This window comes from Eutrigla gurnardus (assembly GCF_963514095.1).
Source record: "Eutrigla gurnardus genome assembly, chromosome: 2".
In the NCBI taxonomy this organism is placed as follows: domain Eukaryota; kingdom Metazoa; phylum Chordata; class Actinopteri; order Perciformes; family Triglidae; genus Eutrigla; species Eutrigla gurnardus.
Window position 1 is genome coordinate 3,434,881 of NC_139916.1, and position 17,715 is coordinate 3,452,595.

Below are 17,715 nucleotides of genomic sequence, written 5' to 3' on the forward strand. Positions count from 1 at the left end.
ATGTGGGAGAAGATTTCCCACGCGTCACATCACAGCCGTTTGATAGGTTACAGAGAGCGCCGGCAACACAAATAACCGCCCCTCTCTTTGTTTGATAAGATAAAGACAGATGTCTGAAACCACAGGAGGAGGAGGAGGAGGAGGAGAGTGCACAGAGTCAGCTTTGCAGCAGAGCGTGTTAACATTCTTTCAATCGAGTGATTCTTCCGCTAAATAAACAATATTTTATTTGCAAAGTGGAATCGGTGACAGCCTTCATTCTCTCTCACTTGCCATTTGCTGTCCTTTATTCCCCCCCATTGATAGCTTTGAAACAGCATACACCCTGCATGTGTGTGTGCACAAAGACACTGAAAAAGACATTTTTTTATTTATTTATTATCAAGAAGCTGCATGAGACTCAATAGATAAAAGTTACAAAAAGTCACAATCCAAATAGACAGAACTTGTGCTTTACTTTACTGATGAGGGGCAAAGTAGCCGATAGCGTTAATGTATTGGTTAAATAAATGTATTTACTTATCTATTAAAAATGCACTACTTCCGCTGAGCCTTTGAGACCCCCACGTCTGGCTTCGGTTGCTAGGTGACAGGACGGTGTTTTGCCAATGCTGTATACACACATAAATACGGAAGAACTATAGAGGACAACGACCCCAGAGGCTCTCGGGGGCCGACGTGTGTTTGGCAGATGGCAGCCTCAGTCCAGACACCCGAAGCAGGCGGGACTGGCACATATCTCACAAGGATCCGAAGCCGTGATGATTAACACTGTGAACGTGCAAAAGAGAGAAAAAGAAACACAAACATAAATATTCATCTGACCGAAAATGTGTTTTCGTGCCACCCGAGGGCCAGCTTTAAACTCCGATGAAACGCTTGCTGATATTGATAATGGGATCCGTATCCGTCTCAACACGGAAACAAGGGTGCCGTTTGTGTCTAATGAGCTTTAATAGCCCCTGAAGCCCCTTTGAACGGCCTTTTCACGGGCCTCTCGTCTGGCATTATCGAATCCACGCCCGCTTTATGGCGCGGCAGTAGCAGGATGTGTGCTGTGGCACGACGGTGTAAACGGTGAATTTTCAGGAATCCATTCAAGCGAACTAATGGAGGCGCGTACGCCTGCTGTCACCACCTTTAATCTGAAGTCGGAGAGCGAGTGCACGTCTGAGTGATGCAGCCGTTGATTAAACGCTGCCCCCCCCACCCTGTGAGATTGTTTCCTGTGTGAATTTGACAATGTTGACATTGATGCTGAAGAGCAGGTCGGTTATTAGAAGGAAATCGTTTGACATTTTGGAGAAAAAAAACATGCTTTTTTTGCTTCTTCTTGCTGTGACATTCGGAGGTGGAACACTCAAGTGGCGACCTCCGAGGTGTTCAGGTGCAAACGTAGACAAAACAATGACATAGCACATTTCTTTGGCGAGCACACACATGATCCAACTCTACATCGTTTTTATGTTTTTCCAGACTATTGTGCAAGGAAGACATTTCAGCGTCCGTTTACCATCCATCCATCCATTTTCTACCGCTTATCCTGTATTCAGGGTCACGGGGGGGCTGGAGCCGATCCCAGCTGTCATTGGGCGAAGGCAGGGTACACCCTGGACAGGTCGCCAGTCTATCACAGGGCCGACATGTAGAGACGTCCGTTTACCGAGCTCCCAAATAATGTTGGAGATTCGCACGCGGAGCGGGTTTTCTATGAAAGCATGCATTGTTTAATTGAATGCTAGCAAACTATGTTGTTTTAGTTGATGGTTTACAAAGTGAGCTGTTATTGCTCGTGAAGTCTAACAAGAAGCAACTACAACCTTGGGTGGCATTCCACTGCACAACTTCTAGGAGGTCAGAAATCTTATGATTTCCGAGTGTTCTGGAACGCAGCATTAGATGAGAAGATCAATCCGACTCATGACTGTATGGATTGTTGTGCAAATAAAAAAACAACTAAAAACAAGATATAACTTATTGATTAGCAAGCTTTAAGGGTGCTGAAAGGCAAGTTTTATGATTTTTCTTCTTAAGATCCAGGATAGCAGTTCCCCATTCCCAGTCTAAACGCTAAGCTAACCAGCTGCTACACTACAGCAGCCTCGTAGTTAAAAGGAAATATTTGGAGATATTCTAAGTTCAACTAATTAAAACGCCAAAACTAATAATGAATTGACACACAAGCGGTGTCACTGTCGCCTGATATGACTTATTCCCCCTCTGACGTGCATTGGCACCCAAAAGCTATTAAAAACAAAGACACATTGATGAAGAAGGTAATTTTCTCATGAACAACAATTAATTTGAAATAAATCACACATACGCTCCATCTCAGTCGTTAAAACTCAGCAGTGCACCAAATATGTATCAATCCACAGGTGAAAAAATAGGGCCCAAACAAACGCATCATTCACTCCACTTTGAGGAATGTTTCCTACAAGTGTCCTGCTGTTTTTTAAGAAATGATTAAGCGGTTTAAAAAATATTTGTGAATATTTAATTCTTCATTAGGAGCTAATGGCCTCGGGGGCTGAGTGCCACAGTTGGAAAAATATTGCAAGTTGTGTCAACACAATAAAAAAAGGGAGACTTTAGAGGCCCACGCTGTGACGGCAGAATGTTTTAGATATTTCCGTGTTCTCCTCACCCAGTTCGGAGAAGACGACGCCGGCTCCTTTCCCTTGACACACCGGCACAAAGACCAGCGGCAGGAGAGGGTTGGAGCAGACGGCCGTGACGCTGGTCTCGGCGAGGCGGGGGTTGACGTGGTCGTCCAAATCCATCAGCTCCTTCAGCTGCTTCGCCGCCTCCAAGGGGAAGCTCTGGTCTCCAACCTGGTGGGGGCGAGGAGGAGCAAAGCAAGGAGAAAGAAGAAAGAAAACTTCCATTTCTAAGCAAAGACAGAAACAAAAAAAGAACCTTGATAAGATTCCAGTATTTCATGAGAGCAACACTCACTTGAACCTGCACACCTGCAGCTTCTCTGCACAAACACAGCAACACGACGAGGACGACGCCGACCACTCTCATTTTTCAGATGATGCCTCAGTTTCTTCTGTGCTCGCTGTGCGTCTCCTTGGCCTCTTATATAACGGGGCCCGGACAGATTAGCCCAGTGATTTATTAACAAAGACAAGGTGGGGACTGGTCAAAGATAACCTTAAGGTTTGCCTAGCAGCGAGTTCTTTAGATCCTCTTTTTTTTTTAAAGTTTATAACCACTATCCTCTGGATTTGTTTACAACCTCTTTCTGTCAGCACAATCCTTCTCCGTCGACTTTGGGTGTCATGCCTGCGCATCCGATGCCTCATTGCCACCCAATAAATCTCCCGCCGTGGTTGCTCTCCCACAGATATTTGTCACATAGGTGTCTGATAAGGAGACGGCCGAATGCGTACATATCGCTTGTTTGCACAGCTGTGATATTTGCAAAACCACAACCATGGAAACTTTTTCTTTTAAGGGGGGGCGACAAAAGAATTCACCTTAATGCACCTTTAACCAACTTGATTTAAATGGTGGAGCGTCACTTCAATTCAAAATATATACTTTCACATACTTAAAAATCAGAGAAATACGCTAAAAAAGAGGCTCGAGTCTAACTTAGATAAGAGTTAAATTGCGCGACGTCATCGTGAGTCACAGTCTGGAGCTCCTCCGCCAACAATGAGTTTCAGCCTCGCTGTCTGAACTCGGAGGCTTTGTGTCGGAAGTCACATCAAAGGCTCAATTTCTACCATTTTTCGGAAGGTTTCACTCCGCTGAGTTGAAATAGGAAATCAAGACTTCAAGCTTTCTTATTTATTTATTTATTTATGAAAGCTCGGAGACAGACTTTGCTTTTCCTGTTTTATTCTACAAAGGGGCCAAAGAGGCAAGGAGATAAAAATTGATGGGCAGTGTAAAAGAAACAAAGCATGCATACATAGTAGACCACCAGAATACAAACATTAAACCTCTATATATAATCTTTGACTTTGTAGCTTAATGCATCACATGATAAAAGACACTCAAACAGTAGCTGTTAATGGAAATCAATGAGGTAACTGCACAAAGATTGTCGGGAAAATCAATAAAAGACGATTGCAAATTATATAACCCTCACAAACCTCACAGGGAAGCTTTAAGATCATATATAAGATCTAAGAAAGGGTCTACCAAACGCTGATCAAACATGCAAACTGGTGAAATACTGGAAAATAAATACAGTTAAAGCACGATTTGTCCCATTAAAAGGTCAAAACTAAAATGTGGGACATAAATCCAATTCTCAGGCATTAATAATTGGAAAAGTCAGGTTATGCGACACATAATGGTCAAATCCCGGAGCAGAAATAACTTTCAGCACAATGCAGTAATGACATATAATCCACAGCTTTGTGTGTGAAAGGGATCTTTGTTTCTGGCGTGACCAGGTGAAAGACAATGTGCAAAAAGGAGTCCTTTTATAAAAGACAAATTATATGTTGATGGGATTTGTATGGAATATGATTTGAATGCAACTTTCTGCATGGGTTGACGTGTGGGATATTACAAGAAAGCATTCAGTGCTCTCATAAATCTCTTGATTGGTGTATAATTTATTTATTTAACCTTTATTTATACAGGTAGGATGAAGAAGCAAACCTGTTTTTTGATGGTAATAGGATTTAAACAGTTTGGTAGAAAAACACAACCGATACAACCGGTGTAGGTGGATTCAGTTAATAATTAAAACTGCGAGCAGTGATAACGGGCCCTCGCATGGCACGTAACTCGGTTAGTGCTACGGCCGCCTGACGTGTCGGACCGCTTGGCCTGGCCACCGCCACGGGGCGGGTCGTCCCCGGCCACCGCCATGGCTGGCGCCTGTCGTCCCCGGCCACCGCCACGGCTCGGGTCGTCCCCGGCCACCGCCACGGCTGGCGCCTGTCGTCCCCGGCCACAGCCACGGCGCGGGTCGTCCCCGGCCACCACCACGTTGCCGGTCGTCCCTTGCCTGAGTCCTCTCTTTTGCCTTAATCGTCGTGTTGATCATTGTATCAGATGATTGAAGTCATCACGCTTGACTGGGGTGCAAAGTTCCACGACACTCTGACCTTATACGGGTGTAAAAACATGATATTTCATGTCGCCAATAGGTGGCGCTCTGATTGTGAGTCAAAATTGCAGTGCAGACGTGTTCAGGGTGGGATTCTCATCAAATGTGAGAAGTTTGAACATGATCGGACAATGGACACTGAAGTTATAACAGTTTAGAGTATTGTGGCAAAGCATGAAATTCGTCCATGTTCAGGGTGCCGTAATTGCGCTCCCGTAGGATTTATGTAAGACCTTTTGATCATTTTTAATCGTCGAGGCCTCTAGAACAGGCTCAAAAAGTTTGGTAGGAATCGGATCAACGGTGTAGGAGGAGTCAGTTAAAATACAAACCTTACAATTGAAAAATGGCTGATTTACTGTAGCGCCCCCGAGTGGTCAATTTTAATAAAACTTTCAGGATATGTTCCAGGGACATATGTCAACATAATCTGCAAGTTTAATGATGATTAGGTTAAATATTGTGGAGTTATGTGTATTGATTTTTAGAGCCCCGCCCCTCTGACGTTCATTGGCTAATAACTTCTGAATGCAACGACATTATACAAAGCTTTTGATAGCACTTGACCAGCTTGGTCTAATGATGATGCACAGCAAATTTGGTGAGAATCTGATCTACGGTTTAGGAGGAATTAGCAAAAAGGCGTTTTTCACAAAATTCAAAATGGCGGAAAATTTCGGTAGGCGGACTTTGGTGCCATAATTTAATTTTTTGTAGAGCTCACGGATCTGCATATCTGTGCAAAATTTCAAGTTAATTGGAGTTACGGTGTGAGCTGGCCATCCTTCTTTGCGTTAGGTGGCGCTAGCGAGCCACTTTTCTGTGGCCAACTATGAAACCTTTAAAATATCAAAATTTTCGCCGTTTTCTATTAGCACACCAAATTTGGTAAGCTAATTATTTTGCTAAGGCCCCCAAAATGGCACGCAAAGTGGCAGAAAAATAAGAATAATAATAATAAAAAACATTCGCATTTCAATAGGGCTTCGCTGCCCGACGTTGTCGGCGCTCGGGCCCTAATAATGAAGTACAGGCTCAGTGCTCCGGGAGCTTTGCCCACCCGCTGGCCAACATGGGTCATGACACGTGGTCGTTTACCAGCGAGGGCCATTTGCACATAAATAGAACCACTGGTTGGTTATGTGGCTGTGAAGGCAGAGGTCGATCAACTTAAACCAACGTGTGTGGTGAGTGTTGTAATGAACCTGTGAAACAAGTGGAGAGCGAATCCATAGGAGCATCAGAGGCAGCAGCGTGTCGATAATATGACATCCCATAATCCAGAACCCAGAGGAAAAGCCAATCCTCGTCTCTACAGCTGAGGGGAAACCGCCTTTGTTGTCACACAAGCACACTAAAGACATTTTTCAACACCAAACCGCCACTAAAGCTCTATATTTTCTGACATTTTACAATTGATTTATATATACTGTATGTATATTATTGCATAAAGCTGGTCAAACATTATTTTTGTAAATAATAAGATGAGTAAGAAAAAAGAAGTTTAATACCATTAGTAAATACTAGGGTTGCACGGTATACCGGTACTAATTTGGTACCGGGGTACTGAGGCATTTAAAACGGTACTATATTGCATTTGGACGGGACCGGTACTTGCAGCGCCGCCGGCAGCGCCCGCAACAGCGCGGCAAACTCGCCACGTGACGTCACCGCGTTGTAACTACAGCTGAGAGGACGAGGAGCGAGCCGCAGCTTGGAGAGATAAAAGGAAAAAGCAAGCAAGCCGGACGAAACCGCTAGCAAGTTAGCAAGCAGCGTGGACTGGAACAACAAACGGAGCAGGAGGAAGCTTGGAGAGCGAGAGAGAGAGAAGCACGGAGAGGAGAATGGCTGCTGCAACCGTCACCACGCCGCAACTTGCGGACAAACCAGCGCCGCGAAGTGCGATATGGCCGTACTTTAGCTTAAAACAAATGCGCAAAGCGAGGCAGTTAACGCCGACGCACCACTGTGTAAACGGTGTTTAAAACATGCATGGCTAACGGCTGAAACACCTCCGACTTAGCCAAACACTTAAAGGACCAGCACCCAGACCTGCACACTGAGCTCAGGGAACGACAGGTCATTTACTCAGGAAGAAAAGCCACATTCAGTGCTAAAAGCAAGCGCCACCCTCCTTCACTCTTAACAAAAGTAGCTCTGGAAGAAAAAAAAAAGAGCTGGTTCATTTATATTATTATATATTATATTATTGTATTTATATTTTAACATTTTTAAAATTGTGTGCATTAGAAAAGCTTGTCTTTGTGGTATTTTATTTTGTTTGCTGATTAATATGTTATTGTTCTAAGATTTTCTATTAAAGGAGTCATCACCTGGTTTTATACGTATCCAGCCCCCCTTGGATCGCTTTGGATCAATTCGTAAAACTTATTAGAAAAAAAATAAAAAAATGTAATCAAACATTGAGCTTGTTCTGACCCTTTTTCGTACCGCGATTTTATCACGCGAGATTACGCGCGAGGTTTTGACTGGTCCGGATGTGCATTGTATAATATGTAATGAGGCGCGCGTTGATTCGCCGCAGGAAGGACAGAGCCGGGGGGGCTTGCCTGCATGCAGACTCCAAAACATAATGGCGGCGCTTCGGCGATTTCAGGTAGCGGACGGGGCGGGGTTGGGTGGTGAAAGAGGGGTGGGCTTATGCAAGTAGCCGCCACGGTGACGTCACCGAAGGCGCAGAATCAAAATCTCGTGCTTTAGGAATGCACACCCTTGTGTGCTATTCCTGTTCGGAAAAAGAGCAGAAGCGAAAAAACGGCGCCACTTTCAAACTCCAGCCTTTCAGGCAAGTTTCAACTGAGGTCAAACACAGATATGCATCTTTTAACAAGAGAAATTGCGATTTCCGGGTGATGACTCCTTTAAAATAAAGTCAGTAATGACATTTTTTGCGTTCACTTTTTATTTGAAAAAGTATCGAAAAGTATCGAAAAGTACCGAAACACATGTTGGTACCGGTACCAACATGTGTTGTTGGTATCGTGACAACACTAGTAAATACCAACCGATGGCATTGAATGTTTAACAACCCAGATATGAAAAAAAAGAAAAGAAAAAGATTTTGTATTCGGTCAAAGCAAGTGACAAGCATGATGCAGGATATTTGGCCGTTATTATTAAGTTATGTGGTATAATAAGTATAAGTAGCAAGAAGGTCCACTGAGACAAACAGGACTTTCACCCAGGAGACTGCCGTTTGTTGAAAAGGCTGACTTTAGGGTCGTAACGCACTTACACTTGATACGAAAGAAAGTTGCTATGTCTTTACGCTAGTTACATAGTAACGGTTGTTCAGCTATTATTTGAACACAAACCATTGTTTGGATAAGTGGTCCATGTTGTCGACCAACATTAATCACGTGGCATTGTGCGATTCTGAAAGGCTTGATATGAAACATCGACACTGACTTACTTTACCCCCCGTGGTTTGCAGAAACATACAAAGAAATGTTCTTTCCCCACAACAAAGCAAGAAAAACATGAATTTACCTTGAAGGCATCACTGCGGATACTTACTGTTCTGTACAGCGTGTACTGTAGCCTATACATTCATATGACTCTGATTATGCACACTCAGAATTACATTAATGATCTATACCTTCATCAAGGCTGCGAGTGTATTGCAAGTGTCGGAGCGGGTTTGCAGAGAAAGACTCCACCGCTGCCCTGAACTGACAGTTCATCACTATAATGAGGTAGTTTGGCTGAGTCAGATAGAGATACATAGAATAAATTCTTCAGCACATTGATCATGCACATATATATTTGAGGCCGTATGGAGGGCGAGGAAGGATTGAAGGCAAACAACATATACAGACAAAATCCCTACGAACTGCATGAACCTGCCTTCTGTGGCAACAAACCCACAGAAAGGAAAAGTTAGCGCTCGACGAGCTCTTGAAGAAAGTTCAGCAGCTCGTATCTGATTTTTTGCCCCAGGAGGAGAACAAAACAGAGCTAAAAGTAAAGCAAATATTGACTTAAGCACTCTATGCACTGGACTCGTATTGCGTGGGGGAACTCTAGTTATTTGTAATAATGCAGAAGTCGTCTGGGATGTTAATCCTGTGAAAATTACGGACCATATTTCAGCAATCTGATAATACTCCAGCATATACTCCCGGTTAAAAATCATGGAGGCTGCGTTAGAAATCGTAAATGAATGTTTTTCACAGCATTTTGGGTGCAAATTTGGGAGGCTCATCTCGCTACACAACAAAAAGACCCAAATACAGAGAGAGCAAACTCAAATCCATGAAAAAGAATGAAGTCTCAAGCGACAATAGGATGGATCACATGTATGAAGGTGAGGCACATTCTATCTGTAGTGTTAAGTTATTTCTGTATGTGGGAGCATCTCATCACTGTGTCTGCTGATGTCTGAATCCTAATATAAGAAATCGGTGATCTAGTGGCCTTGTAGCCGTCGGCCAAAACTCAGTTAAAGCAGCTTTAAGTCCGTTATAAGTGGACTTTTTCTACAACTAGGAATAAACTGCAGGTAGAAAAAGTGATATGTTTGAATTTGCCAGAAATACCACAATGTACATATACGTGAATGAAAGCTTTTTATTCAAAACAATGTTAATAAAAAAAGAAGAAATATAAGAGGGGAAAAAGAAACTTTTCAATATGTATACAGTACAATCTTGGTCAAATAGAAATGTAACAAACAGTGTCAATTCCAAAAATACAATGTATGATAAGAAATTGGTAAAAACGCTACAAAGTAACAGTTTGCAAAAAAAGAAAAAACATACCTCGGTTTGTCTAATTTTTCTTCTTGCTTTTAAAAATAATTTCTAAAAGCGACTTCTAAATGTATAAAGTTAGTCAGGACATAAAGTCATCAGTCATTTGAGGAGAAGGAGAAAAATCAAAAAGTCTTAAGCTTGGCAAGATGTTTTTGGCTTGTTTGGATTCGTTTAGCAGCCGGTGCACGCAGCAAAGGCGCAGATCTCACAGACGTCCATGGGAACCATGGCTGAAATACAAAAATAAACATTAAAACCGATCTTTACCTGTGCACAGCTCAAAACCTCCATCACAGACACTGATGAATATAGATATTGTGGTCTCACCTAGTCTGGCCAGGGAATTGGACGCTCCCCTCTGCCTACAGAGTGGCAGGAACTCCTGCGGGAGCAGTGGGCAGAGGGAGGCAGTGCTCGCCCTGAGTCGTGGGCTCTGTTGTCCAGCAGCACCGCTGCTCTCCGCCAGCTCCTGGAGCCTCTTCACGGCTTCCAGAGAGAAGGAAAATCCATTCTCCTTGAAAAGAAAGAAAGGATGCTGGTGTTAAAAACAACTGTACAACCCGACCAGAAGGTAGCATCAGTTCGAATGTGTCAAATCTATGAGAGTAAAGAATGCAAGTTCATAGAGAACCTACAGTCGTAAATGTAAAGTGATGCACTTACTTCAACCTGCACAGCGTCAGAGGTCCAGCCGAGGGCCAGGACGAGGACGGTGATGGTGGCGAGTGCGGCCTTCATAGTGGCAGATGACGGCGGTTTGTCTGGTTTGCTTTGCTGTTGATGTGCTGGGTAGGCGTTCAGCTCGGTGTCTACCTTCCCTCCGTCCACAGGCTCGCTTTTAAACAGTCCTGCCCTGCAGCCCGGCGGTCATGTGACCACGGGGACTACAAATGGGAGCAAAGTTTTTTCTCACGGGTTAATGAGTAGTGACCGGGGTTGTAAAGGGGAATTCATAAATCCTCCTTCAGGCCTCATCTGATTATATTTTATAGACCCCCCCAGTAGCTCTAGTGTTGATGAATTGATCACACTTCTCGTTTAGTTAAACAGTTACCAGTTCCTCTGTTGGAGACGACGGAGCCGCGCCGAGCCCCCATTGTTACTAGAGAGCACTAGAAAGTTACTCACACTATGCAAACGACTGAACTTTGGTTGATGCGCTGGAATGCCTGACAGACCTGAGGATCATCTTTATTTCATTTGTTTATTTGGGAGCACACGAGAGTAAGAATACACTGATACAAATATACATAGAAGTTTTAAAAGTTGACACACGCGCACACACACACACACACATATATATATATATACACCGACGTGCCCTAATATATATGCAAATTATTATATACGTTAATTTCTTTGAGGGTGGGCTGACCTTTTAAGCTGGGCTGATCTTTAAGGTGGACCAGCATTATTCTCCTTTCAGTGACGAGCTGCTCCTCTGAGCTTTAATATTTATTTATTTAGTGTGACTGACAGCAGGTTAACCAGTTCATTATTATCTCTACTACAAACTCTGTATCAGGAAAACACAAAGTTGAATGTTTTCAAAGTTATTGTTAGAACTGTAATTGTATTATGAAGTAGCAGTACTCTGTATCAGCAAGTATTGACATTTAAATATTAGTACTGATAAAAAGTGTTATCAGTGCATCTATTTGTAGAGGCTTGTGCATATACAGGCTGGTGCATATACACCTATCATTTATCCTTCCGTTCCCACAACAATATACAGAGAAAATGGGAATTTTTAATTTACAAATGGTGATTAATGTGATTCAAATGTTTAATCCATTAAATGAATGATTGTGGTTGAAGTATGTTGAGCCGAGAAGTTAAACCCATTTCAGTGTTTTCAGTATATATTGCAATATCATATGACGTTTAAAAGAAAGTATACGGTATATTGCTTACTAGGGGAGGAATGTGGTTAGATTTTGCCATTCTTACAGCAACCAATGGAGAGCTGTCTCCAGAGCTCTCATTAGGTCCTCGTGTGGAATAATCACATGGTAATTACTGAAAACTGCTGGATGAGTTGACTTCTATTCCTGCTTCCACTGCAGAAAACATGAAGTTACGTTTATTTATTTATTCAGCCAATGAGTCCGTCCAGTTCAGAATTAATCATCGTAAATGAAAGACACGGGTTTCCATCCTGAATGCTGGTAGGTCCATCTTAACGCTGTGTGTAGGACGTGTATAGACCACCTACAGACGCTAATGTGTTGTACTCTTAGCTTCCGTTATGAGAACACTGCAGGAATCAAACCCATGACCTTCCGGTAAGAGGCTATCTAATCACTGTGCTTCTCAAGGACATGCGGGAGTCTGCGGATAAAAATCAATTGACTACGCTCATGAGTGGACGCCCACATACACAAGTGTGTAAGGGTGTGTGACGGGTCAGTGAGGTCTTTAACGAGCTGCTCGAACACAATTCTGCCTGCAGAGCATGAAGGGTCTGTCCTTCCACACGCTGGAATAGAGAAATCTAATTCTCAGGGCTTATTATTATTTCATTGGTAAATGTGTGAAGTTGTGGTTTATGAGGTGGTTTTAGCTCATCAAAAGGATACAGATGGTGTCATTTTTATCAACATTTCTTTTCTTCTCATGAAACCTAAATTATCAATGACTTCAATCTGCCAAACCGTTTTAATGAATTGTTTTTGTTAATAGTGCATAGAAAATGAGGCCCCATCTTATGGAGGGACCTTCTTGTTTCATTGCATTTTTGTATAGCAATTTTTTACAAGATCATCTGCTAATTTACACAAACAAATGATTGATCACTAACTAATACATACACAATATACCATAAACTGTATATAAGTGGACGTAGTCACAGAGTTGAGCATTTTTGGGCATCGCCATCTTGGTTTTGGTATTTAGTTTTTTTATTCCCCAAACAGAAGTGATACGAGATCCTAAACAAGAATATAATATATTCTATTCTATATATATATATAATATATAATAATAATATAATATAAAATATGATGTACTAAATGAACATCATGCTGGATTGAAGAAGACTTGAAACTAGAGATTGATCTCAATCAGAATTATTTTTGCAACCAGAGGAGTCGCCCCCTGCTGGCTATTAGAATGCAAGTTCAAGGTCCTTCTCCATCACTATTCACAAGAAGTTGTGTATTTAGCGGGAGAGAGGGGGAGGGTTAACAGGGACCCACAGTTGGTTTTCCTCCCTAGGGCCCCCTAGTGGTTTGATCCAAACCTGCTTGGGTTTCAACTCACGTATGTTAGGGGTGTGAATGGTAATCCGTCTACATTTACCCGTGACAGAAGCCTTCTCGCCCCAATGTATGATGGGATAAGCCTCAACCCCCCCCCCCGCCGTATAATGGATTAATGAATAATGGAAAAACTCAAATAACATCAGTGTGGACTGAGTTAGTCATCACCTGTTACTGTATTCATCATACAGCCCGCGCAGACAGGCGGGACGGGATCAGCGGTGAGTGGGATATGAAACTGAAGATTGCGTTTGTTAATCAATAACCTTTATGTCAGACGGGGTAAGGCTTTGCCCAATTAAGTCTTTTGAACTCAGGCCAAAAGGCTGCCACGAACGCGTGGGAAGGCTGCCGTGGCGGAAACGTGTGGGTGGTTCAGTGTGACGTAGAAGATTAGGTTGAGGCGATTTGGAGTTTGTTGAAAGAGTCAACATTTTTTGTGCTCTTAATGTGATGTGAAGTTTGTTTGAAGGTTACGGATGATGGATCTGACTCGGTGTGACAGTTTGCTGCCCTCTCTAACCCCCCCGAACCCGTTCACGTCAACTTAAATAGTTTGAGCAGCTCCTAGAGGCTGTTTGTGTTTTGGTGATTAAAATCAAATGTGAAGTTAATTGACTTCAGAATTATTGATTTAAAGTCACAGTTCATCCACGCTTTAATGTTCTCTGTTGGATGAAGAAGTCAAAAATGTTCTACAAGTCATAAGAGAACGGAGGGGAGGGGGGGGGCAATTACTCAGGTAGGTAAGACAAATGACGCCCATTTCAGCCGGATGGCAGTAAATCATCAGCCTGAGTGTGAATAGAATATTTGTGAGTATTTATCTAACTGCAGACGTCTTTGTCATCTTTGTCAGTTTGTCAGGTTCTCACTCAGGACAGGTCATCAGACCCTCTTTGAAAGTGACCTTGTGAGAAAATAAAGGTGATCCGGCGTCTTCAGATCAGTTGATGTCTGATTTATTGATGTCTCCAGCCGCATGGAGGCAACAGAACAGGCTCTAAACACAACATTGACATACTTGAGACCTTAAAAGAGTGTTTGCATTCACATCCAGCGGACATGGAGTCAATTTAGCATTCATTCTAATATCGTGTTTCTGGTCACCCAAAGAGACACACAAAAAAAACAATGTGGAGCCGAGAGGACCAGCACACTTTATTCTTTGTTAAAATGTCCATGGCCAAAATATATGGCGATAGATCATTTTGACAAGATGAAATCTAAGTGAAAAGTTATTTCACAAAGTAATACCTGCACATGTACAAATAGTTTTTTTTGTCTAAAAGCAACAAAAAGCATCCATTATTTATCTGTTGTTCACATGCAGAATATGTAGTCAACGGGACAGCATTCTAATTTCTGTTTGCAGTCCAATTAGTATCGACCAATCGTGTTCAAGCAGGCTTTGGTTGAACTGCAGGTAAAGTGCGTGGGGAGCATCAGTCAAAACGCAGCCATCGTCTGATAAAAATGTAGCTTCTTATTGGTTGGAAATTAGCTTATGAACTGACTAATCAGAGTGCAAACAACAAGCAGAAAGTCTTGGCCCGGACATCCGCTGTCTAAACACTGGTATCCCAGAAATATAGTCCCTTTCCCACTGTGACAAACCCTTAAACTGTAAATCAGTGTCTGAATGTGATATCAAGAATCCAGGAAGTCAAAACATACTGTGAGTCACACGTCCCTTGCAACAAAATCCACAATTGAGCTGCCTCGGTTAAACGTAGACACGTTTATCAATTTAAGTGGGAGTGACTGCAGCAAAGACGTTTACAAATTTGAAAAGATAATGAACCTCGGTGCTCGAGAAGGCTTGATTGGTTGCCTCATTGTTTTTATTCGACTCGAGTTTTCAGACAGTCATGCTGTAATGCACGGAGGCCAAAGATGCCGTAATAATTATCTGCTCTCGTCGATTAGTAGATCATTTCAAAAACTGATAAGATTGCAAATTGCAGGACTAGTTTCAGTTTCCTGAAAATGGGGTTTTTGAGCCCTTATGCTGAGCTGACAAGCTACTGGCTTCAGTTTCACATTGACGCATGCAGACACAAGCCTTGCTTCCAAAATGTGGAACTATTCCTTTACAAATGGGAAACAAAACATATTGCTTGATGTAGTTTATTATGATCGTTCCCTGGGTCTGAATGTCAGGCACATTAAATTGATTTATATGAAATTAACCAGGTGTCAGAGGATTTATCGTGACCTCTTTCTTATCGGAGCCTTTTTTCGGGTTTGTAAGACACTTACCTGTCATGTCTAAAGCTGTAAACTGTACAAATCACCCCCAGTCAAAAAGGTTGTGTCATAGCAATGGCCAATAAAGAGATAATGAGCTGTGTTCTCAAACAGCAACTACAGTGAAATGCCACAACACCTGAAAAAGTGAAAATCCCCCCCGGCTTCATTATATGAACATAGAAATGTCAAATGAATGCGGAATGTTTTCGCGACAAGAAAAAAACAAAACAAAAACCATTTTATCAGTGATCTTTGAGTAAATGAGTAAAACATGAATATTGTGGCGTCGTCCATTCCCCATATTGGAAAGGGACCTGAGAGCCGGTTCCCCACCACATAATACAGAAATATTTATTTTGAGACAAAAATCTCACAATGTAAAAAAACAAAATTATTATAATAAGCCGCTTCAATTATAATCAAAAATCCCTCTTCTATAATAAGAGATAATAACAATATGATAATAAAGTAATTTGTATGAAGGGGGGGTTAAAATTAAAATCAACCAAAAAACAAAACAACCTGCGCGTGTTTCAGAATGTTCAATCAGAAAAGCAAAAAAGACAACAAAGAGAGTCTCTCTTCTCTAAGCCCTGAAGAACGACGTGGTCACACCCTGATTGGCTGAGATGGGAGTGGACCAAGCTGCCCTCATTAATTTGGGTTCAGGCCTGGTACAGGTGATCTGAATAACCCTCCCATCAACTCAGAGGAATTGTGACAATCAGTTAAAAAGGGTCCAATCACAATGTACCGCCTTAAGGCCTTCAGTCCCAACTCACCTGGAAGTTTACGGACATCACCTGGTAAATGCTGGAGAGACTGAGAGGGCTTGAAATGGCATAAATACAGAAGGGACAGCACTGAATATGTCACATTACTTTGAAAAACATGCTACCTAAAAATGTGAGCTTTTATTTGACATTGTTTGCTGCCTGATTCGAGCATCTTCCGGACTCATCATCCCAGACGAGACGTAGTCATCAAATATAATCCATCTACTTGTATTAGTTGCTGCTTCAATAAGCAGAACAAAAATAAATGGTTGATGAATAAATCAGGTGTACCATATTAATAAGTCTTTCAGTTTTTTTCCCGTTTTTTTTAACCTTTTTAAAAAAATCATCTGAGCTGCCACTGGGGAACCCATCCGTGTTTAACATCACAACGCTATGATTTGTGGGTAAAAGTCTGCAGAAATGGAAAGTCCGGAAAGTGGCCATAAAGGGTAAAATACTTTATAGCACTCGATGATTTGACCGTGGGAGAGCCCCAAACCCTCGGACGTCATTAAAAGTGCGTGAGCGTTGGAGATTGGGATTGGACCAATGGAACGTCCCCCCTTTCCCCCCCCCCAAAGAGACTTTTTGTCACATCATCGCAGGGCAAAAGCGTCATAGCAGGGCAAAAGCGTCATAGCAGGGTAAACAGATGTTATTGATAACATCAATTATGGTCCCATTCCATTGAGCGTGTAGCCCTTCCAGTGAGCCAGTATGCACAATACCGGGGCCCTCGGTCCACCTACAGAAGGGCACAGAGCCATAATTGATGTATTTTTTTTTTTTTTTAAATGACACCTGTGTTCAGCACACAATGACATGTCAAAACGGCTGCTGTGGGAAATCCACTGGGAAATGAGCGACATGTCACAATATGATGTTAAATATTAATGAGTGTCTTGTGTTTTTCTGTTTATTCCCTCTTCACACCTCCTTAATGAAGATTGTTTTTCCTTCTATTCATAACTGTGGTCAAGTGCATTTTACAGATTAAGCATGAGAAATTTAATCAGGGAATTTAAAAAAAATATATTCGAAAACGTGAGATACGAGAAGCTGATAGTAGTTATTTCTGTGTAAATTCAACAAAAACAATTGATTCTTGATCTCCCGAACACCTTTTGTTTGTATTCACAAGGTCTGGTCCCCCGGGGGGTAAAAAAAAAATGTATTTGTTGTGGAGAATCGTGTCACTAATGATCAGTCTCACGCTTTAGCTCACACCCTAAACAGTGGCAGCTTTACCACAAAGCCATAAATTGAAATGAATGGCTGGTCCAGTTCCTGCAGACTTAAAACCACAGAGATTTATCAGGATCGTCAGATTTATGGCCGGCCAATGTTAACCCCCGCCAATAAATCAGCGCTGTTTATTTCACCTGCAGGCTGGACACCTCGCTGTAGTGTCGTATCCACATTGTGTTCCCATTACTTTAGACTCAAATGTGAGCGAAATAAGCCTCAACAGTTGGATGGAGAGAGATGGGGACTGCTTACAAAGCAAAATACATCAGTCAACTAATGACTACTTGGGAATCTTATAAAAGTTACATTTAGAAAAA

At 42.2% G+C, this 17,715-nt stretch overlaps 2 protein-coding genes across 2 annotated transcripts; both read right to left on the reverse strand.

Annotated features, from left to right (window-relative positions):
• Window positions 1-460: 460 nt before the first annotated feature.
• On the reverse strand, window positions 461-3,030 carry LOC311027131 (guanylin-like; the record flags this gene model as incomplete). The annotated part of the gene is made up of 3 exons (XM_084030978.1): window positions 461-771; window positions 2,648-2,834; window positions 2,959-3,030. The coding sequence occupies 3 exons, from the start codon at window positions 3,028-3,030 to the stop codon at window positions 701-703; spliced, it is 330 nt and encodes a 109-aa protein (XP_083887104.1). The 3' UTR covers window positions 461-700.
• Window positions 3,031-9,743: 6,713 nt separating this feature from the next.
• On the reverse strand, window positions 9,744-10,651 carry LOC311021225 (guanylin-like). Its single transcript, XM_084021679.1, has 3 exons — window positions 10,522-10,651; window positions 10,186-10,372; window positions 9,744-10,088 (listed from the first exon to the last, which is right to left on the reverse strand). The coding sequence occupies exons 1-3, from the start codon at window positions 10,594-10,596 to the stop codon at window positions 10,030-10,032; spliced, it is 321 nt and encodes a 106-aa protein (XP_083877805.1). The 5' UTR covers window positions 10,597-10,651; the 3' UTR covers window positions 9,744-10,029.
• Window positions 10,652-17,715: the final 7,064 nt, after the last annotated feature.

Coding starts and splice junctions, on each gene's coding strand:
- LOC311021225 (XM_084021679.1), bottom strand. CDS start 10,596: ATGAAGGCCGCACTCGCCACCATCACCGTCCTCGTCCTGGCCCTCGGC. Junction 10,373..10,521: donor CTGACGCTGTGCAGGTTGAA/GTAAGTGCATCA, acceptor TTTCTTTTCAAG/GAGAATGGATTTTCCTTCTC. Junction 10,089..10,185: donor CAATTCCCTGGCCAGACTAG/GTGAGACCACAA, acceptor TTTGTATTTCAG/CCATGGTTCCCATGGACGTC.